This window comes from Mobula hypostoma, chromosome X1, assembly GCF_963921235.1.
Source record: "Mobula hypostoma chromosome X1, sMobHyp1.1, whole genome shotgun sequence".
Classification (NCBI taxonomy): Eukaryota; Metazoa; Chordata; class Chondrichthyes; order Myliobatiformes; family Myliobatidae; genus Mobula; species Mobula hypostoma.
The window spans coordinates 72,963,297-72,986,578 of record NC_086128.1 but is presented as its reverse complement, the minus strand read 5'-3'; the positions used below and the strand labels follow the sequence as shown (position 1 = coordinate 72,986,578).

Genomic DNA, 23,282 nt, shown 5'->3' with positions numbered 1-23,282 from the left:
GAAATAAAAAAACTGGAGATGCTTAAAAAACTCAGCAGGTCAGGCAGCATCTGTGCGGAGAGAAGTAAACTGACATAGAACACTACATCCTCGTACAGGCCCCTCAGTCTAAAACTTGCTGATCTTTTAACCTATGCCAATATCTATTTAACACTTCCCTCAGACACACCCCTCCGTTTTTCTATCATCCACATGCCCGTCTGAGAGTCTCTTCAATGTCCCTCATGTATCTGCCTCTCCCACCACCCATGGCAGGGTATTCCCACACACCCACCACTCTCTGTCTGAAAAGAACACTTGCCTCTGACATCCACCCCCTCTACATTCCCCCAGTCACCTTAATATTACGGCCCCCTTGTATTAGTCACTTCCACCCTGGGAAAAAGGCTGCCCCTTCTATCATTCCATCTGGCACACCGCTCGTCCTCCTTCGCCACAAAGAGAAAAGCCCTGGCTCGCTCAACTTCTCCTCATAAGGTACCCTCTCCAATCCAGGCAGCGTCCTGGTGAATCTCCTCATAAGGTACCCTCTCCAATCCAGGCAGCATCCTGGTGAATCTCCTCTGCACTCTCTCTAATCCAGGCAGCGTCCTGGTGAATCTCCTCTGCACCCTCTCCAATCCAGGCAGCGTCCTGGTCAATCTCCTCCGCATCCTCTCCAATCCAGGCAGCGTCCTGGTCAATCTCCTCCGCACCCTCTCCAATCCAGGCAGCGTCCTGGTCAATCTCCTCCGCACCCTCTCTAATCCAGGCAGCAGCCTGGTGAATCTCCTAAGCACCCTCTCTAAAGCTTCCACCTCCTTCCTGGAATGAGGCAAGCAGGACTGAGCACAGCACCCCCCAGTTTCTTAGTTGGGCTGAGTGGCCTGTTTGTGTCAAAAACTTTCTAGTGTGGTCTGACCAGGGTTTTGTAGAGCTGCAACATTACCTCGCGACTCTTGAACTCAATCCCCTAACGGAGGCCATCACGCCACGCACCTTCTTAACCGCGCTGTCAACCTTTTCGGCAACTCTGAGGGATCTGTGGACGTGGGTCCTAAAGTCTCTCTGTTTCTCCACCCTGTCATTAACCTGCATTCTGACTTCAGATTTGAACTTGCACACTTCTCTGGGTCGAACTCCAGTAGCCATATCTCAGCTCTCTGCACTCTGTAACCAGCAACCTTCTACAACCGCCCACAACACTACCTCACCTCTACGAATTTTACCTCGACACCACCCCGCAGCCCGACCGCCTGATGGGGCGTACCCCCCGCAGGGAACGTCAGCCTTGTTTCTTTACCTTGTAAACGGTTCCAAAGGCGCCAGATCCCAGGACTTTCACCTTCTTCATTTCCGTCTCCTTCAGGATTCGGATCTGCGCCTGATTCGGAACAACGCCGCTCGGACTCACTGGCTCGACGAGCTGGGGACGGACAGGACGCCACAAACAAAGTCAATTATCCATCTGCACGCCAGGCACGGGGCCCAATGAACGAGGACTTGCCAGGCACGGGGCCCAATGAACGAGGACCAGCCAGGCACGGGGCCCAATGAACGAGGACCAGCCAGGCACGGGGCCCAATGAACGAGGACCAGCCAGGCACGGGGCCCAATGAATGAGGACTAGCCAGGCACGCGGCCCATCGAACGAGGACACGCTAGGCACAGGGTCCATCGAACGAGGGCTCGCTAGGCACAGGGTCCATCGAACGAGGGCTCGCCAGGCACAGGGTCCATCGAACGAGGGCTCGCCAGGCGCAGGGCCCATCGAACGAGGACTCGCTAGGCACAGGGTCCATCGAACGAGGGCTCGCCAGGCGCAGGGCCCATCGAATGAGGGCTCGCTGGGCACGCGGCCCATTGAACGAGGACTCGCCAGGCACAGGGTCCATCGAACGAGGACTCGCCAGGCGCAGGGTCCATCGAACGAGGGCTCGCCAGGCGCAGGGCCCATCGAACGAGGACTCGCTAGGCACAGGGCCCATCGAACGAGGACTCGCTAGGCACAGGGTCCATCGAACGAGGGCTCGCCAGGCGCAGGGCCCATCGAACGAGGACTCGCTAGGCACAGGGTCCATCGAACGAGGGCTCGCCAGGCGCAGGGCCCATCGAATGAGGGCTCGCTGGGCACGCGGCCCATTGAACACTGGCTCGGCAGGCAGAGAAAGGGTCATGACTGGAGGGGAGGTTAGCAGGGGGGTAGCTGCTTTTTTTCTCAGCCACTGAGTCACCAAGTCACAGAGCGCTACAGCAGAGAGAAACAGGCCCTTCAGCCCATCTAGTCCCCTCCAAGCCGCCATTCCGCCTCCTCGCATCTACCTGCACCCCGGACCCGCTACGCCCCTCCCCGTGGACTGAGGTAACGTGAATGGCTGAGGCAGACAGTGGGCGACACGGCTAGAGCAACACTGTTACAGCAGCAGCCATTCCTGCTGCTGTCCTGCACGTTCTCCCTGTGACTGTGTAGGTTTCCTCCCACGTTCCAAAGAGGCATGGCAGTGCAGGCCTGCGAGGCTGGGCGGGCCCGTTCCCGCACCGTGTCTCTAAATAAAAATTTTAACAGTTTAACAAGAAATTAGATGACTGGAGACGTAGTGGGGGAGGGGGCTGGCCAACGGGAATAAGGTCTCCAGGCCACGGCACGGCCGAAGACCAGGTGCGTGAGGTGGAGGCTTTACGCTGGTCGCGGCTCACCTTGCCACGGCCTGACACGGTGGCTTTACAGCACCAGCGGTCAGCGGCCCCTGGGTTCGGTTCCCCGGCACTGCCGGTGAGGAGTTTGTACATTCGCCCGCTGGCGGGGCGATGCCTTTTCCGTGCCTTTACAAGGCGCGGAGCAAGAGAGGGTGGCCGCCACTCCTCCCACAGACATTTTGGCAGCATTTTTCCTTTTTTTTTTACGAGGTCGAGTTGTGACCTCAACACTCGACCCGGCACGGATGGAAAGCGGCCCTGACCGGGTTCGAACCCGGGAACCTCGGCTCCCGGGTCTGGCGCTGATGTTGTTGCGCTACCAGCCGGGTCCCCTTTTCAGGTTTCTGATGAGGACCCCGACCTGGAGCTGGAGCAAGGGAGATGAGGCTGAGTACAGGGCTACGGTAGGAAACTTTGTCACATGCTGTGAGCAGAATTATCTGCAGCTTAATGTGAAAAAGACTAAGGAGCTGGTGGTAGACCTGAGGAGAGCTAAGGTACTGGTGACCCCTGTTTCCATCCAGGGGGTCAGTGTGGACATGGTGGAGGATTACAAATACCTGGGGATATGAATTGACAATAAACTGCACTGGTCAAAGAACACTGAGGTTGTCTACAAGAAGGGTCAGAGCCATCTCTATTTCCTGAGGAGACTGAGGTCCTTTAACATCTGCCGGACGATGCTGAGGATGTTCTATGAGTCTGTGGTGGCCAGTGCGATCATGTTTGCTGTTGTGTGCTGGGGCAGCAGGCTGAGGGTAGCAGACACCAACAGAATCAACAAACTCATCCGTAAGGCCAGTGATGTTGTGGGGATGGAACTGGACTCTCTGACGGTGGTGTCTGAAAAGAGGATGCTGTCCAAGTTGCATGCCATCTTGGACAATGTCTCCCATCCACTACATAATGTACTGGGTGGGCACAGGAGTACATTCAGCCAGAGACTCATTCCACCGAGATGCAACACAGAGCGTCATAGGAAGTCATTCCTGCCTGTGGCCATCAAACTTTACAACTCCTCCCTTGGAGGGTCAGACACCCTGAGCCAATAGGCTGGTCCTGGACTTATTTCCTGGCATAATTTACATATAACTATTTAATTATTTATGGTTTTATTACTGTTTATTATTTATGGAGCAACTGTAACGAAAACCAATTTCCCCCCGGGATCAATAAAGTATGACTATGACTATATGACTATGATTTGCGGGAACGGGACACCCTCTCGGGCCTCACAACCGGCCGCTTTTCGATGCGCCAAGGACGAGCGCGCCTTCGGGGTGCTAGAGTTTCCCGGCTCTGGGGGGGCGGGGGGGAGATTTGAGTGCCATTGCCGCCACCCGGCGTGTCGCGGGAGTGCGCGGCAGATCGAAAGCAGCGAGCCGGCTGCCGGCTGTGTGCCCGAGGAACCGAGATCTTTGGGAACAGGGCCCGGAAAAGCCGACAGTAACTCAAATATATGACAGTAACCATATGTTATAATGATGTGGTTCTGTCAGTGTTAGTCTTTGGTCTGTCCTGTTTTCTGTGATATCACTCCAGAGGAACATTGTATTATTTCTTAATGCATGTATGCATTTCTAAATGACAATAAACGAGGACTGAGTGTCCTCATAATCTAATGTAAATGACCACGTGTTACAACAGTGGTGCGCGGAAGAGGCCGGGACGCGGCAGCGGGAGACCACAAATACACACTCTGAGGCCACTTTATGAGGTACGGGAGGCACCGGGTGAAGCGGCCAGTGGGCGTACGATTTCCGCGTGGACCCAGGCGAACCGCAGTCCAGCCCACGACCGCGTGGGTAAACCCGCGAGCTTCATAAGAGGTCGAAACCGCTCCCCCACCGCCGCCCCGGACCGCGGCCCGCGCCGGGCTCACCTTGTTCTGCTCGAGGAGCCTCATCATCTTGTGCTTCTGCTTCAGGTAGACCTTGCGTTTCCACCAGACGATCAGGAGGACGATGAGCAGCATGAAGAGCAGGGCCCCGACGATCCCGGCCACCACCGAGGTCACCTGGCTGGACGGAGAGAGAGAGAGAAGCACAGGTCCATCAGACGGTACGCTCCCCCCCAGAGACCAGTCCGCAGGCTCGCGGGAGGCCGCCTCCCCAGGTGGAAAGACTTGCTTCATAATCTGAGCGAGGGAGATCGTCGAGGAACGATTCCCGGTATCTTATTGGCACAACCCACCGATCCCAGGACAACTCACAACGGCCAGTTCAGTAAGCCGACTAAACTAAAAACGGCTTTTGGACTTGGCGGGGGGGAGAACCGGCAGGGTCACGGGGGAGAAGGTGTGGGCTCCCCTTCACGGTTGCGCCAGAACGGAACTCTGACCTCGCGGCACCCTGTGATGAAACCGCACGATGCTAACCGCTGCTCGCGCACGCTGTGGTGCCTCAGTCCGGGTGGTAAGTACGTGCGGGGGTGGTTCGAGCAAGCGCACGCTGGATAACTCCCTGTACATCAAAGCTCGGGCGGCGGGAGGGGGGGGGGTCCAGACGTTTACTGTGACCAAAGCCTAAAGCATCTGACCTCTTCATGTGCAAAACCTCGCACCTACACATTCAAGGCCTCGTCCCTTGTGGCTGCAGGAGGAGGAGATGACAGCGCGCGCAGCCAATTCGGTGATGAATATCTGTTATCTGCCAAGTAGGGGACCGTGCACAACCCTGATTTGATGGAGACGGACGTGAGAGCACAGCGGACATCTGGAAAACTTCTGGAATGCCCGCTTCCCTGCCGCTGCTACTGTGTGGTAACTGGAATCTCCGGAGCTGAAGGCCCCGAAATCCTCGGCTTTGCGTGTTTCAGCGGCCGGGGTGAGGTCGAAGGCGCTCGGCAGAGGATGGCGCTCGGGAGGCTGTATCGGAGAGGCTGGTCGGAGGCTCGAAGTTTTCGGACGGATGGACTCAGTGTCGGCTGGGGTCGGCTGCTTCCAAGGCATCGGCAAGTTATCGGTGCCTGGAGGTTTATGGCAGGGAGTTTCTCCCTTTTGCCGCCTGCTATTGGGGACTCGGGAGTCGATCGACTCGGGGACTTTGAGACTTTTTTTTACCGTGCCCATGGTTTGTTCTTCATCAAATTATGGTATTGCTTTGCACTGTTGTAACTATATGTTATAATTATGTGGTTCTGGCAGTGTTAGTCTTTGGTTTGTCCTGTTTTCTGTGATATCACTCTGGAGGAACATTGTATCATTTCTTAATGCATGTATGCATTTCTAAATGACAATAAATGAGGACTGAGTGTTCTCATGATCTAATCTAAGTGGTGCCACACACACTGATCCTCGAGGGGACCTACCCTCTCCCTCGTTACCCCTCGAGCAGAGGGCTGACAAGGGGAGGTTACCTGGCCTCTGGCCGCGCCGAGGCTGGGGAGGAGGGTGTATCCTGTCCGATTGCTACGACAACTGACGAGACTTTTAATATGGTAAATCAGCGAGTTGTTTTGTTATGCCTCCCCAAATGGAGACACCTCTTCTCCCTCAGTAGGGAGAGAGAGCCTGTGGTATGTCGAATACTGGGTGAATGAGTAGCCGTTGGGGTACCGCAAGTCCGTGTTTTATTGATGGTTTGCTGCACACTCGAGTGCTCTGTGGGGGGGTTGGGGGTTGCCGATGCTTTTTAGCTGGTGGGGGTGGAGGTCGTTGCCTTGCTGGTGCTTGTGCGTTTGAGGGGTGAGCCGGGGGTGGGGGGGACTTTGGGGTTCTAACGTTTTAACTCTCATTCATTCTTCGGGGCCACTCCTCTGTTTCCCGTGGACGTCTGCGAAGAAGAAGAATTTCAGGACGTAGATTGTGCACTGTTCTCTGACATCCTGCTGAAACCTACCGAGAAGCCCCCGGGCCGCGGGGGCTACTGACAGCTACGCCATCGCCCAGGGAAGAAAGCGAGGAAGAGGGCTCACCTGTGAATGGGCTCCTCCGGACAGCCATCTTCACCCGCCGTACACCTGCAGGACGAGACACAGTTACTGGCGGAGAACGCATGGTGGGCGGGGGAGGGTTTCCCGCAGGCTCGGTGCCCGACCTGTACTTACGAGTGACTGCAGTTCATGGGGCACAGCTGGCAGAGGCCGTGTTCGTCCGGGTACTTCCAGATGTGGCCGTGCAGGCCGCTGGGGCACTTGGCCACGCAGTGTGTGCCGTCCCTGTAGTGCCAGCAGGCCACGCAGGCGTCGGAGCCCTGACGGCGAGAATGGAAGGGTCAGTCCCCGTCAAAACCCGCCGCCGGGCGAGGAATAATCACCACCCGCTCTCCGCGTAAATTTGTACTTTGAGACACGGCACGGCCCGATCGGCCTACTAACCCTGGGAACGCGGGAGGAGAGGAAACCCACGCGGTCACGGGGAGAACGTCACAGGCAGGGGCGGGGTCACCGGCGCAGTGATCCAGTTACGCCAACGGGGTGCAGGGCGGCCGCGGAGGCCAAGTCGTCGGGTGCATTTAAGGCAGAGGTCGACGGATCCTTGACCCGTCGGGGCACGGAGGGATACGGGGAGAAGGCCAGGCGACTGGGAAAACGGGATGAGGTGGCGGAACAGACTCGAAGGGCCGAATGGCATGATTCTGCTCCCGTGCTGCCCAGGGCCGCTGGTGGCTGTGGCTCGTGTTGTTCTGCCGCGCACCGTGGGCACGCCACACTGCTCAGCAGGACAACTCGCGGGCTGCCCCCAGCGCGGCTCAGGCTGGGCTGGTCGTTAACGCAAACGACGCAGTTCCCTGCACGCTTCGGTGTGATGTGATAAATGAGTGAACAACGCACAGACACACACACAAAACGCTGGAGGAACTCAGCAGGTCGGGCAGCATCTGTGGGGATGAATAAACAGTCGACGTTTCGGGCCGAGACCCTTCATCAGATTCTGGAACAGGAGGGGGAAGACGCTGGGTGGGGGGAAGAGGACAGGTTATAGGTAAGGGGAAAGACCAGACAGGTAAAGGGCTGGAAAAGAAGGAATCTGACAGGAGAGAGGAGCCCGCAATTGCCCCCCGACGACTCACGCTCCCTGACTCTCACGTCGCTGGGCTGCGGGGAGGAGACAGCAGCACCCGGGGGAAACCCGCGCACGTGAAGGGGAGAACGCGCAGACACCCTCACCCCCCCCACGGCCTCGTTCCAGCCACCCCCTCCCACCACCAGCTCACCTTGCCACTGCAGCTGAGGCTGTCGTTCTGGGGGAGACACTCGGGGTGACACGCGATGCAGTTGAACTCGCTCAGGTACTCCCGGAACGAGCTGCGGGAGGAGACAGATCGCCAGGGTAAAGGAGGCAGTCCTGACGAGCAGCACCAGACCGCCAGGCGGAGCAGCCGCGCGAGGCCGTTCGGCCCGTCGAGACTGCCCCAACATGGCTGACTCATCATCACAGTACAGGCTCTTCGGCCGACACTGAGGCTTCCTGAGTCAGGCCACACTAGGAGCATTGGGCCCCTGTGCCGGCGTTGGGAGAGGAGTTTTATGAAAATGATCCCAGGAGTGAAAGGCTTAACATATGAGGAGCGTTTGATGGTTCTGGGCCTGTACTCACTGGAGTTTAGAAGAATGAGGTGGGGGGGGGGGTCTCATTGAAACCTATTGAATACTGAAAGGCTGAGATAGAGTGGATGTGGAGAGGATGTTTCCTATAGTGGGGGAGTCTAGGACCAGAGGACACAGATAGAGTGGATGTGGAGAGGATGCTTCCTATAGTGGGGGAGTCTAGGACCAGAGGACACAGATAGAGTGGATGTGGAGAGGAAGATTCCTATAGCGGGGGCGTCTGGGACCAGAGGACAGAGATAGAGTGGATGTGAAGAGGATGTTTCCTATGGTGGGGGAGTCTAGGACCAGAGGGCACAGATAGAGTGGATGTGGAGAGGATGTTTCCTGTCGTGGGGGAGTCTAGGACCAGAGGACACAGATAGAGTGGATGTGGAGAGGATGTTTCCTATAGTGGGGGAGTCTAGGACCAGAGAACACAGATAGAGTGGATGTGGAGAGGATGTTTCCTATAGTGGGGGAGTCTCGGACCAGAGGACACAGATAGAGTGGATGTGGCGAGGATATTTCCTATAGTGGGAGAGTCCAGGACCAGAGGACACAGATAGAGTGGATGTGGAGAGGATGTTTCCTATACTGGGGGAGTCTAGGACCAGAGGACACAGATAGAGTGGATGTGGAGAGGACGTTTCCTATACTGGGGGAGTCTAGGACCAGAGGACACAGATAGAGTGGATGTGGAGAGGATGTTTCCTATAGTGGGGGAGTCTAGGACCATCGGACACAGATAGAGTGGGTGTGGAGAGGATGTTTCCTATACTGGGGGAGTCTAGGACCAGAGGACACAGATAGAGTGGATGTGGAGAGGATGTTTCCTATACTGGGGGAGTCTAGGACCAGAGGACACAGATAGAGTGGATGTGGAGAGGACGTTTCCTATACTGGGGGAGTCTAGGACCAGAGGACACAGATAGAGTGGATGTGGAGAGGATGTTTCCTATAGTGGGGGAGTCTAGGACCAGAGGACACAGATAGAGTGGATGTGGAGAGGATGTTTCCTATAGTGGGGGAGTCTAGGACCAGAGGACACAGCCTCAGAATAGAGGGATGTCCATTTAGAACAGAGATGGGGAAGAACTTCTTTAGCCAGAGGGTGGTGAATCTGTGGAATTCATTGCCACAGGGAGCTGTGGAGGCCAAGTCATTGGGTATATTTAAATTGGAAGTTGGTGGGTTTTTGATCAGTCAGGGTGTCAAAGATTACAGGGAGAAGGCAGGAGAATGGGGTTGAGAAGGATAATAAATCAGCCATGATGGACAGGAGTAGACTTGATGGGCCAAATGGCTCAATTTTGCTCCGAGCTCTTAGGGTGTAATGTGGTCCGACCTTATAACCCACCCCAAGTTCAATCTAACCCTTCCCTCCGAGATAGCCCTCCATTATTCTCTCATCCACGTGAGTCTCTTAAATAGCAGGGTGTTCCACGCATTTTCTGAGTTAAAACACCTCCTTGTTACATCCTCCCTATAATTCCTCCCAAAATTTATGCCCGCTTGTATTAGCCATTTCTGCCCTGGGAAAAAGTCTCTGGCTGTCTACTCTATCAATGCCTCCCATCATCTTGTACACCTCTATCAGGTCACCTCTCACCTTCCTTCGCTCCAAAGACAGAAGCCTGAGCTCGCTCAACCTTATATCAAAAACACACGGTCTCTAATCCAGGCAGCATCCTGGTGAATCTCCTCTGCACCCTCTCTAATCCAGGCAGCATCCTGGTGAATCTCCTCTGCACCATCTCTGATCCCGGCAGCATCCTGGTGAATCTCCTCTGCACCCTCTCTAATCCAGGTCACATCCTGCTGAATCTCCTCTGCACCCTCTCTAATCCAGGCAGTATCCTGGCGAATCTCCTCTGCACCCTCTCTAATCCAGGCAGCATCCTGGTGAATCTCCTCTGCACCCTCTCTAATCCAGGCTGCATCCTGGTGAATCTCCTCTGCACCCTCTCTAATCCAGGCAGCATCCTGGTAAAACTCCTCTGCACCCTCTCTAATCCAGGTCACATCCTGGCGAATCTCCTCTACACCCTCTCTAATCCAGGCAGCATCCTGGTAAATCTCCTCTGCACCCTCTCTAATCCAGGCAGCATCCTGGCAAATCTCCTCTGCACCCTGTCTAACCCAGGCAGCATCCTGGTGAATCTCCTCTGCACCCTCTCTAATCCAGGCAGCATCCTGGTCAATCTCCTCTGCACCCTCTCTAATCCAGGCAGCATCCTGGCAAATCTCCTCTGCACCCTGTCTAACCCAGGCAGCATCCTGGTGAATCTCCTCTGCACCCTCTCTAATCCAGGCAGCGTCCTGGTGAATCTCCTCTGCACCTTTTCCAAAGCTTCCACGTCCTTCCCATAACGAGGTGAACGGAACTGAACACAATATTGCAAGCTGTCTCTCGGCCGTTGTTACACGAATCAGCCCGTCACCTCCCCCCCACACCCCCACCACCTGTAATGCGGCCCCTACCCCTCATACAAGTTGCAGGATTCCACGCATTCCTGACCGCGGAAGTACGTGCAGGAGAGGCACTGCGCCGGGCCGGGTCCCCAGCAGCTGCCGTTGGTGCACAGGCTGTCACAGGAGCGCCCCTCGGCTTCTGCAAGAGAAAAGGGGGGAGCGAGTCAGGGGAGGTGAGACGCAGGCGCCGGTCAGGAGCGTCAGGGAGTGTGACGCTCACTGGGGGGGGGGTGGGGGACAGAGTATTGGTCCGTTATATAATTACAACCCCCTTCTGGCCCCGCGAGCCTCACCGACCCACCGATTCAACCCCAGCCTGGTCACAGGACAAGTTACAGCGACAACCAACCCGTCGACCGGTACGCTTCTGGAGCGCTGGAGGAAACCAGATCACCCGGTGGGGGGGGGGGGGAACCCACCCGCTCGCGGGAAGGAACCTGCCAGCTTCGCACGGAGGGCGGCGGGAGTTTGTCTTCCGAACCCCGATGCCCTGAGCTGCCAGCAGCGCGGCGCTAAACCGCTACGCTGCCCCGGCGCCCGTGGCCGTCCCGGGAGAACGGGGCGTTTCCCTGTTTGCGGGCCACGCTCTGACTGTCATTCCGCCAGCCACGGCGTTAGAGCCAGCAACACCCCACAGACACACAGGCCATTCGGCCCAAAAAGTGCATGCTGGCTAATCCAGCTCGTCCCAATTTCTCTCCGACCCCAGCCAAGGGCTCCTTCAGTGACACCATGATGTCTGCCTGAACCACTTCCTCTGGCAGTTCATTCAAATACTCACTTTACACACTTTAACCTCCAACTTTATTTATTTACATAAAACATAGAAAACTACAGTACATTACAGGCCTTTCGGCCCACAATGTTGTACCGACCATGTAACCTACTCTCGAAACAGCCTAGAATTTTTCCTACCGCATAGTCCTCTAGTTTTCTGAGCTCCATGTACCTATCTAAGAGACTCTTAAAAGACCCTATCATATCCGCCTCTACCACCATCACCGGCAGCCCATTCCACACACTCACCACTCTCTGCATAAAAAACTTACTCCTGACATCTCCTCTGTACCTACTTCCACGCACCTTAAAACTGTGCCCTCTCGTGTTAGCCATTTCAGCCCTGGGGAAAAGCCTCTGACTATCCACACGATCAATGCCTCTCATCATCTTGTACACCTCTATCAGGTCACCTCTCATCCTCTGTCACTCCAAGGAGAAAAGACCGAGTTCACTCAACCTATTCTCATAAGGCATGCTCCCCAATCCAGGCAACATCCTTGTAAATCTCCTCTGCACCCTTTCTATGGGTTCCACGTCCTTCCTGTAGTGAGGCGACCAGAACTGAGCACAGTATTCTAAGTGGGGTCTGACCAGGGTCCCATACAGCTGAAACATTCTTTATATAATTCTTTCTAGTTGTTAAATGTTTTTGTTGCATTTCACGCCAACCGACCGGAGCAAATTCCTAATCCATATAAACGGTAAACAGAGCCGATTTTCAGTCGTTCCTGAAAGGTTGTTGCCATCCGCCCGGATGTTAAACGTTCCACCGCCCCCGGCCATTCCCGTGGACCCATCGGCTGCGTGTATCCGGGCGGCTAGACGTCGACAGTGACCGACCGAGGGCCTCAGTCTCCAAGGGCGCGCGTTTATTGTTATCATTTCTTTCCTTTTGTGTCTGCGCACAGCTTGTTGTCTTCTGCTCTCTGGGTGAACACCCAGGTCGGGTCAGTCTTTCACCGATTCTACAGTGGATTTATTGACTATGCCCGCAGGAGAATGAATCCCAGGGCTGTGAATGGTGACATGGACGTACTTTTAATTAATTTCCTTACTGAGATACAGCGTGGAATCCGCCCTTCCGGCCCTTCGAGACACCACTGCCCGACAATCCCCCGACTTAACCCCAGCCTAATCACGGGGCAACTGACAGTTAGCCCACGAACTCATCCGTAAGGCCAGTGATGTTGTGGGGACGGAACTGGACTCTCTGACAGTGGTGTCTGAAAAGAGGATGCTGTCCAAGTTGCAGGCCATCTTGGACAATGTCTCCCATCCACTACATAATGTACTGGGTGGGCACAGGAGTACATTCAGCCAGAGACTCATTCCACCGAGATGCAGCACAGAGCGTCATAGGAAGTCATTCCTGCCTGTGGCCATCAAACTTTACAACTCCTCCCTTGGAGGGTCAGACACCCTGAGCCAATAGGCTGGTCCTGGACTTATTTCCTGGCATAATTTACATATTACTATTTAACTATTTATGGTTTTATTACTATTTAATTACTTAAGGTGCAACTGTAACGAAAACCAATTTCCCCCGGGATCAATAAAGTGTGACTATGACTATGAACCGGTATGTCTTTGGACCAGAGAACCCGAAGGGAACCCACGCGGTCACGGGGAGTGACTGACAAACTCCTCAGAGGCAGCGGCGGGAATTGAACCCGGGTCGCGGGTGCTGTAAAGCCTCGTGAAATCTTAAGTGCCCCGCATGCTGAGTAGTCAGATGGGACTCCATCCCAGTGGCCGTTGCTACTTACCACAGAGGTCCTGGAGCCTGTTGGCTGTTATCAGCTCTTCCTGGTGATCCTTCTTAAAAAGCTGCCTCCAGGGAATGGTACTCACATAGCAGAGGTTAGGGTTGTGGTGAATAAACACCAGCCCGTTACTGATCTCTTTCAGAGACCGAAGTCCCAGCGATTGTATCGTGAGGTTCTGCACTGACAGTGCATAAGCACCACTGTAACCAGAGAGGGAGCAAGTCAAAAGCAAAAATCAAAACCTACGATTAAAATCAAATGCAGTCAGGAATCAGACGCGCAGTCAGGAATCAGACGCGCAGTCAGAAATCAAATGCACAGTCAGAAATCAAACACCAGTCAAAAATCAAACAGTCAGAAATCAAACGCAATCAGAAATCAAATGCACAGACTGAAATCAAATCCAAAGTCTCAACTCAAGATCAAAGTGAAAAACCAAAGAACTCCACTATCTGGGTCATGCTCTCGTCTTGCATTTACCATCAGGAAGGAGGTACAGGAGCCTCAGGACCCACACCACCAGGTTCAGGAACAGTTATTACCCCTCAACCATCAGGAAGGAGGTACAGGAGCATCAGGACCCACACCACCAGGTTCAGGAACAGTTATTACCCCCTCACCAATCAGGAAGGAGGTACAGGAGCCTCAGGACCCACACCACCTGGTTCGGGGACAGTTATTACCCCTCAACCATCAGGAAGGAGCTACAGGAGCCTCAGGACTCACACCACCAGGTTCAGGGGTTCAGGAACAGTTATTACCCCCTCAACCATCGGAAGGAGGTACAGGAGCCTCAGGTCCCACACCACCAGGTTCAGGAACAGTTATTACCCCCTCAACCATCAGGAAGGAGGTACAGGAGCCTCAGGACCCACACCACCAGGTTCAGGAACAGTTATTACCCCTCAACCATCAGGAAGGAGGTACAGGAGCCTCAGGACCCACACCACCAGGTTCAGGAACAGTTATTACCCCTCAATCATCAGGAAGGAGGTACAGGAGCCACAGGACCCACACCACCAGGTTCAGGGACAGTTATTACCCCTCAACCATCAGGAAGGAGGAACAGGAGCCTCAGGACTCACACCATCAGGTTCAGGAACAGTTGTTACCCCTCAACTATTAGACTCCTGAACCAGTGTGGGTAACTTCAGTCACCTCAACACTGAACTGATTCCATAACCTCTGGACTCACTTTCAAGGATTCTTCAACTCATGTTCTCAGTATGATTTATTTTTTATCTGCATAATTTGCCTTACTTTGAACATTAGTTGCTTGCCAGCCTTTATTTATCTACAGTGGTGCGAGAAAGTTCTGTAGAATTTTTTCTATTCCTGCATAAACATGACCTAAAATGTGATCAGATCTTCACGCAAGTCCTGAAACTAGGTAAAGAGAACCCAATTAAATAATAACACAAAAAACATTACACTCGCTTATTTATTTATTGCGAAAAAGGATCCAAAATTACACATATTTGTTGGAAAAAATATGTCAAGGTTTGATTCCAGTAACTGGTGTGACCTCCTTGTAAGCATTAACTTCAACCAAACGTTTCTGGTGACTGTTAATCAGTCCTGCACATCGGCTCGGGGGAATTTTAGGCCATTCCTCCTTACAAAATTGCTTCAACTCTGGGATGTTGGTGGGCTTTCTTGCATGAACTGCTTGCTTCAGGACCTTGCACAATATTTCTATAGGATTAAGGTCAGGACTCTGATTCGGCCATTCCAAAACACAAATTTTCTTTTTTTTAAACCATTCTGTTGTTGATTTACTCTTGTGTTCCGGATCATTGTCTTGTTGCATCATCCAACTTCTATTAAGCTCCAGGTGACGGATGGCTACCCTGGCATACTCCTGTAAAGTTCTTGGTACGATTTTGAATTCATTGTTCCCTCAACGATTGCTAACTGTCCAGGCCCTGAGGCAACAAAGCAGCCCCAAACCAGGATGTTCCTTCCACCGTGCTTCGCGGTTGGGATGAGGTTTTGGTGTTGGGTGCAGTGGCCTTTTCCCTCCAAACATACCAACGTGCATTTCTGCCAAAAAGTTCAACTTTTGTCTCATCTGTCCACGGAATATTGTCGCAAAAGCTTTGTAGAACGTCCAGGTGGTTTTTGAAAACTTAAGATGAGTAAAAATGTTTTTTTTTTGGAGAGCAGTGGCTTCCCCCGTGGTGACCTTCCACAAACACCATTCTTGTTCAGTGTTTTTCTTGGAGTGGACACATGAACAGAGACTTTAGCAACACTCACAACACGCTGGAGGAACTCAGCAGGTCGGGCAGCATCCGTGGAAAAGATCGGTCGATGTTTCAGGCCGGAACCTTTCGTCAGGACGGTAGGGGGAGGGTGGGAAGGAGAAGGCTGGTAGGTTCCAGGTTAAAAACCAGTAAAGGGAAAGATAAAGGGGTGGGGGAGGGAAGCAGGGAGGGGATTGGCAGGAAAGGTGAAGAAGGAATAGGGGAAAACACAATGGGTAGTAGAAGGAGGCGGAACCATGAGGGAGGTGATAGGCAGCTGGGGTAGGGGGCAGAGTGACATAGGGATAGGGGAAGGGAGGGGGAGGGAATTACCGGAAGTTGGAGAATTCTATGTTCAGACCAAGGGGCTGGAGACTACCTAGACAGTATATGAGGTGTTGCTCCTCCAACCTGAGTTTAGACTTTAGTAAGTTCAAGAGATTTCTGCAGGTCTATTGCTATTACCCTTGAGTTCTTTCTCATCTCCTTCAGCATTGCACATTGGGCTCTTGGTGTGGCCTTTGCAGGACACCCACACCTTGGGAGAGTAGCAACAGTACTGAATTTCCTCCAATTGTAGACAGTTTCTCTTACTGTGGACTGATGAACACTCAGGTCTTTGTAGTCTGTTCAGCTTCATGCATCTCTACAATTCTTCTTCTAAAGTCCTCTGACAGTTGTTTTGATCGAGAAATAGTGCACATAAACAGATCTTTCTTGAGAAGACAGACATCCCATCTCTCCCGGAAGTTCCGAGAGTCTCCCGCATATTGATAGTGGCTCCCTGATGCCCGCAAATCATATACAATATCACGGAAATCAATTTTTTTTGAGAGCGAGCGAGAGAAAAGCAAGAGAGAGCGCGAGAGCGGCCACGAGCGAGAGCACATGAGAGAGTGAGCGAGAGCACTTGAGAGCGCGCGAGTGACCACGAGACAGAGAGAGCATGCAAGCGACAGTGCGCCATGGCAGAGTGTTCCAAAAAATATATAAAACGTACGTCACCCCAGACTACACTAAAGTGTACCCCTGCCTAATAGGGGTCAAAATAATGACAGTGTTGCTCGCTGCACTGCTTGCAACAGTGACTTTTCTATTGCCCATGGTGGGTTAAGACTGTAAAAGACATGTTGAGGTGAGTTTAACAGGTGTCATTTGTTCATTAGCAGAGCTATCGTTATTTAAACTAGCTGGCTAGCTGCTAAGGAGCTACTCTATTGCAGACATCCCACCTCTCCCGGAAGTCTCCCGCAAATTGATGGTGCTACCTCCCTGAAGTGAGTTTTTTGCAGGGTGGGGTGTCTGAGAAGAGCAGCCTCTGACCTTGTGTGACTGTTTTATAGGGCAGACCACCTCCAATCTCACCTCATTGATTGGAACACCCCACTCCAAATAGCTTTTATAGACGGCGTTACCCCAGAGGTTCACAGACTTTTCCCAACAAATACATGTAACAGTGGGTCATTTTCTTCAATAAACAAATGAACAAGTATAATGTTTTTTGTGTTATTTATTTAATTGGGTTCTCTTACCTAGTTTTAGGGCTTACTTGACGATCTGATCAACTTTCTAGCATCACTGTATAGTTTTTCATAAACTCTATTGTATTTATTTATTTTCCTGTAAATATCTGCGAAAAAAAAAGAATCTCAAAGTCGTATTTGATAACATGCACCGAGTGACCACTTTATCAGCAACCTCCTGTCCCTAATAAAGTGGCCACTAAGTGTGCGTTCGTGATCTTCTGCGGCTGTCTCCCATCCACTTCAAGGTGTGATGTGTTGGGCATTCAGAGATGCTCTTCTGCACACCACTGTTGTAACGTGTGGTTATTTGAGTTACTGTCGCCTTCCTGTCAGCTTGAACCAGTCAGGCCATTCTCCCCTGACCTCTCTCATTAACAGGGCGTTTTCCACCCACAGAACTGCCGCTCACTGGCTGTTCCTTTATTTTTCACGCCATTCCCTGTAAACTCTAGATTGTTGAGGGTGAGGATGCCAGGAGACCAGCAGTTTCTGAGATACTCAAACCACCCCATCTGGCACCAACTATCGTTCCACAGTCAAAGTCACTCAGATCGCATTTCTGCCCCCATTCTGATGTTTGGCCCGAACAACAACTGGACCTCTAGACCATGTCTGCATGCTTCTATGCGCTGAGTTGCTGCCACATGATTGGCTGACCAGAGATTCGCATTAACCAGCAGGTGCACCTGATAGAGTGGACACGTCACTGGGTATATATAAGGCGGCAGCTGATATGCTCTTGATTAATCAGGGTGTCGAAGATTACCGGGAGAAGACGGGAGAATGGGGATGAGAAGGATAATAAATCAGCCATGATGGAATGGGAGAGCTGACTCGATGGGCTGAATGGCTGACAGGCCCTATGCTCTTGTATGTACTTTGATAATAAATTTGCATTGAACTTCAAACATCTAACCCGAAACCAAATTTAACATCTGCGTCCTGCCGACGTCACGAGGTGCTTCCTGGCGAAAGGGTTGAGCACAGAGAGATCAGAGACGGGGTTCGAGGTGTTTCGGCACGACTCACCTGTACAGCACGCGTCCTCGAATGGTAGCGAGGTTCTCAAAGGCCTTCAGGGTGGTGAAGTTCTGCGGCCAGGCCTCGATGTATAAGTAGCCTGTGGACCAGAGAGGACATCGTCACAGGCCGGTGACAATCCGGGCACGGCCCTCTGTGCCTGGACGGGCGCTGGTTTCACTGCGCTTCGTCAGGATACAGCCCGAAGTAGGCCTCTGATTTAACCCCGGCCCATACACAGGACGGTTTACACTATCCGATGAACCTACTTAACTGGGTTGTCTTTGGATGGCGGGAGGGAACTGGAGCAGCCGGAGAAATCACACACGTTTTACGGGGAGGACGTGCCTCACCGGTGCCCCCCACCCCGAGATCGGGCTAACCCCGCTACCGTGGCGCCCAGTCGGAGGACGCTCGCGGACAGGGTGGCTCCGAATACTCGCTGTGCGATTTGCGAGGCCGAGACGCTCAAGGGCACGTTCGATTAGCGGACGGGTTTACACGCGCCACCAATCTGGGGTCAACCTTCGTGGCGGGATTCGCAGGACCGAGACGTTTAAAAGTGACCTTGGACAGCATATTCGATTAGCGGACGGATTTACGCGCACCATCGATCTGGGGGTCAATTCCCGCCGGTGTCTGTAAGGAGTGTGCACGTTCTCCCCGTGTCCGTGTGGATTTCCTCTGGGTGCCCTCGTTCCCTCCCCAATTCCAAAGACGTACGGGTTAGGGTTAGTAAGCTGTGGGCATGCTGCGTTGGTGCTGGAAGAGTGGGACACTTGCCCCGAGCACTGTTGGTCGTTGATGCAAACGAATCATCCCACTCTGTGTTTTGAGGTTTCAATGTACGTCTGCCAACTAATTTTTTAAAAATAATCTTTAAATTACTTAAGCACAAGGAATTCTGCAGATGCTGGAAATTCAAGCAACACACATCAAAGTTGCTGGCGAACGCAGCAGGCCAGGCAGCATCTCTAGGAAGAGGTACAGTCGACGTTTCGGACCGAGACCCTTTAAATTACTTAGTAAGTTGGTGACACAGGAATCAGCTCAGGGGTTAATGAGTCCCAGTTCCAGCTGCCTGACCTGCTGAGTTGCTCCAGCATCCTGTGCGAGTTGATCTGGGGAATCCGGCATCTGCAGAATTTTGTTGTGCTTATGATCGGCTGTTTATTCCTCTCCGTAGACCAGGCCCCCTCCCAGAGGAGCACAACCTCGTCGTAGGGTTTGGAGGTTCGCGCGCCTCAGTGACCCGCAGAGATGTGCTGGCTGGAGTCGGGGGCTCTGTGCTTTGGCTCTTGGTAGGGTCACCCATGCCAAACAGGGTCAAAGGGTAGAGGCCAGACTAAGAGTGGTCCGCCTGTCCCTCCAGGGTCGGAGGGGGCTCAACCCCGACTGGTCAAAGAAAACTGTCAGGGAAACAGCAATCTTTCGACATCTGATCGTGACGGTATTCCCGAGTCTCCAGCCGGGACTTGCGTGACGGACACCGAGAGGGAGCGACTGACACGATGAAGGAACTCCGCCAGAGACGGAGGTGGTGGCGTGTCAGGCAGCAAGTAAAAGATCGGGGCTCCCCACGCTGGGGTCCACAGAGCTCTCGGTCGACGGCATTAAAAAAAAAGGGTTGGGACCCCTACCTCGGACGCTGTCTGACCGGTTGAATTCCCCCCACCCCCCACCCCAGCACTTTGTGTGTGTGTGTGTGTGTGTGTGTGTTCTAGTCTCGGCCCTTTCCTGGTCACCTGGCTCTGGGCTGGACATGGGGGGTGGGGGGTGCTGGGGAGGTTTTGACAGGTTAGGTCTAGCGTGACTGGCTTCCATGAGATGAAGTGCGGCCGGAGAAGCTGATTTAACCTGGGGGGTGGGGGCCTTCAAAAGCACAGCACATCGGAAATTACTTCCAGCGTCAGGAGAGCCGGTTCACAGGAACCGGAGGGGGAAAAGAGGGGGGGATTATATCTAACATGGCAAGCTTTGCGGGCCTGACGGGGCAGCGGACGACGGAGAAATCTCCTGCTTTCGGGGTGGCACCAGTGACCTGGGGTTCAATTGCCCATAAGGAGCGTGTACGTCCTCTGCCCCGTGGTTTCGTCCAGGTGCTCCTGTTTCCTCCCACAGTCCAAAGACCTACCAGTTGGTCGGTTAATGGGTCACACGGGTGTAATTGGCCAGACTGGGCTCGTTAGGTCAGTAAGGCCTGTCACCGAGATGCACTTTTGAATAAAGGGACAATTCCCAGACTGTCACGGAAGAACAAGACAGCAGACTCTGACAGGCCTGCTGCACGGACACGAGAGACCCACAAACAAGAGAAAATCTGCAGACGCTGGAAATCCAGAGCAACACACACACACACACACACACACACACACACACACACACACACACACACACACACACACAAAATGCCGGAGGAACTCAGCAGGCCAGGCAGACTCTGTGGAAAAGAGTGAATTGTCGACGTTTTGGGCCCAGGCCCTGCCGCCAGGCCTGCTGAGTTCCTCCGGCATTTTGTGTGCGTTTCCCGGGTGACTGGGAACGGACGAGTTGGATATTCCTCGATTACTTAACACGGGATCCTCAGAGGTTGTCATTGTCGGGGGAGGAAGTGAGGACAAGCTCCCACTACCGATTAAATGCTCCCAAAGGCCTCTGACAACCAAATCCAGCTCCCGGCCTTCACCTGTTTAGCTACTAAGCCCGGTGGAACCGTTTCTGCCGACAGGAGAAGGGCCAAAGGCGGGTTACTGGCGCCTTAAAACCAGTCACTTTGGGCAGACGGGGCTCGTCAGCCGTGGTTGGCAGCTCATCCAGGAGAAGGAAAACTCTGATCTCAAACCTCCCGCTGCCTTGTAGCTGTACCCACTCACGGGGAAGGCTTCGGGAGTGAACCCTGAGGGAAAAATCTGGAGCTGGAGTCCCTAAGGCAGTCCTATGTCGAGTTCAACGCCGACTGGTACCAAACTGTACTGGGTCTCTGCTGTCCCCTTTGGGTCCATCACCTGCGTGGAGAGGGGGGGGACAACAGCTCGCTCTCCGTACCGTATGGCCCTGGCTTGTGTGTCACGTAGACAGCCGGGATGCAGCGTCCACGGTCGACCCCGACCTCGGTGTTTAACACCCAATGTGTCAGAGACAGGGGCACTTCAAACCGGTCATGGGGCGAGTCGGGGGAACTCTCGGTCAAATTGAGGAAGGGTCTGGGTAATCAGAGTCACACCGGGGACGACCGACCCACCTGACTGGCCAGTACTCACTTGACGTTAGCAGAGAAGTAACACAGCACAGGCCCTTCGGCCCACAATGTTGTGCTGACCCATTAGTCTACTCTAAAATCAATCTACCCCTACATAACCCTCTATTTTTCTATCATCCACCTGTCTAAGGGTTTCTTCAATGCCCCTAATGTACCCGCCTCTCCCACCACCCCTGGCAGGGCGTTCCGCACACCCACCACTCTCTGTGTGGAAAATCTTACCTCTGACATCCCACCCCCCACCGCCCGATACTCTCCTCCAATCACCTGCAAATTATGCCCCCTCGTATTAGCCACTTCCGCCCCTGGGGAGAAAGTCTCTGGCTGTCCACACCATCTAAGCCTCTTAGTGTTGTGTAATGAGCCAGATTTGGTAAGGGAACTCGAGGTAAAGGAGCCATTTGGAGGTAGTGACCATAATATGATAAGTTTTAATCTACAATTTGAGAGGGAGAAGGGAAGATCGGAAGTGTCAGTATTACAGTTGAACAAAGGGGGCTATGGACACATGAGGGAGGGGCTGGCCAAAGTTGACTGGGAAGATACCCTAGCAGGGATGACAGTGGAACAACAGTGGCAGGTATTTCTGGGAATAATACAGAAGATGCTGGATTAGTTCATTCCAAAGAAGAAGAAAGATTCTAAGGGGAGTAAGGGGCGACCGTGGATGACAAGGGAAGTCAAGGACAGTATAAAAATAAAAGAGAGGAAGTATAACATAGCAAGGATGAGCAGGAAGCCAGAGGATTGAGAGATTATTAAAGAGCAACAGAAGATAACTGGAAAGGCAATACGGGGGGAAAAGATGAGGTATGAAGGTAAACTAGCCAAAAATATAAAGGAGGATAGTAAAAGCTGCTTTAGGTATGTGAAGAGGAAAAGATGAGTTAAGACCAAAGTTGGGCCCTTGAAGACAGAAACGGGTGAATTTATTATGGGGAACAGGAAATGGCAGACGAGCTGAACAGGTACTTTGGATCTGTCTTCACTAGGGAAGACACAAACAATCTCCCAGATGTAACAGTGGCCAGAAGACCCAGGACGGGGAGGGTCTGGGGCACGGTCCCAGGAAATGGGCTGGGCCCGTCGAGAAGCAGCTGACCGAGGAGCTTGCTGAGGACCGGAAACCCCTCTCCTTCGCAGGGCCGGAGTCCGGGTAGGAGGTAAAAGTCTATTTCAAACACGGAGGAAGCCGGCAGACGCTGGATGTCCAGAGCAACCACACACACACACACACACACAGACACACAGACAGTGCTGGAGGGACTCAGCAGGCCAGGCAGCATCGAGGGAAAAGAGGAAAGAGTCGGGGTTGCGGACCGAGATCCTTTAGCGGGAGGGAGAATAAACAGCTGGGGGGAGGGGGTTCGGAAGAGCGATAGTTGGAAGGGTGAGAGGTGAAGCCAGGAGGGCGGGAAAGGTCAAGGGCTGGAGAGGAAGGAATCTGGCTGGAGAGGAGAGTGGACCATGGGAGGAGGGGACCCGGGGGGAGGTGACAGACAGGTGAGAAGAGGTAAAAGATCAGAGTGGAGAAATAGAGGGAACGGGTGTGGGTGGGCGGGGCTAGAATCTGTTCACCGTAAGGAGAAATCGATACTCATACCATCACGTTGGAGTCTACCCCGACAGGAATATGAGGCGTTGCAGAATGAGACTTAAAAAAGTTTGCCCACCGGGAAGTCCCACTTGCGGCAGATGGAGCGGGCTGGACGGGGGGGGGGGGGGAGCGGTGCTCGACGAAGCGGCACCCCCCCCACATAATTCACGACGGGTCTCACCGATGCAGAGGGGGCCGCGTCGGGAGCACCGGACACCACGGACTCCACTAGCAGATCCGCCTGGGAAGGGTGCCCTCACCTGGAGGGACCTGAACGGACGGTGGGGGGGAGAGGTGGAGCTCGTCGGCTGCCTGCAGGGGTGATGGCCGGGAAGGGGATTAGTGGGGAGGGGTGAACAGTCAAGCGAATGGCGGAGGGAGTGATCCCTGCAGAAATCGGAGGTGGTG

The 23,282-nt window shown here is 53.5% G+C and overlaps 1 protein-coding gene across 2 annotated transcripts in view; it reads right to left on the bottom strand.

The window, feature by feature from the left end:
• erbb2 (erb-b2 receptor tyrosine kinase 2) overlaps window positions 1–23,282 on the bottom strand; it is a 217,907-nt gene that overhangs the window by 30,222 nt on the left and 164,403 nt on the right. For both annotated transcript variants that reach the window (XM_063037112.1, XM_063037113.1), the window contains exons 12-19: window positions 18,028–18,118; window positions 13,227–13,426; window positions 10,690–10,819; window positions 7,833–7,923; window positions 6,724–6,869; window positions 6,592–6,636; window positions 4,559–4,697; window positions 1,283–1,405 (exon numbers count right to left, since the gene is read on the bottom strand). In XM_063037112.1, the coding sequence (XP_062893182.1) occupies window positions 1,283–1,405; window positions 4,559–4,697; window positions 6,592–6,636; window positions 6,724–6,869; window positions 7,833–7,923; window positions 10,690–10,819; window positions 13,227–13,426; window positions 18,028–18,118 (965 nt within the window). The remainder of the gene's footprint in view (window positions 1–1,282; window positions 1,406–4,558; window positions 4,698–6,591; window positions 6,637–6,723; window positions 6,870–7,832; window positions 7,924–10,689; window positions 10,820–13,226; window positions 13,427–18,027; window positions 18,119–23,282) is intronic.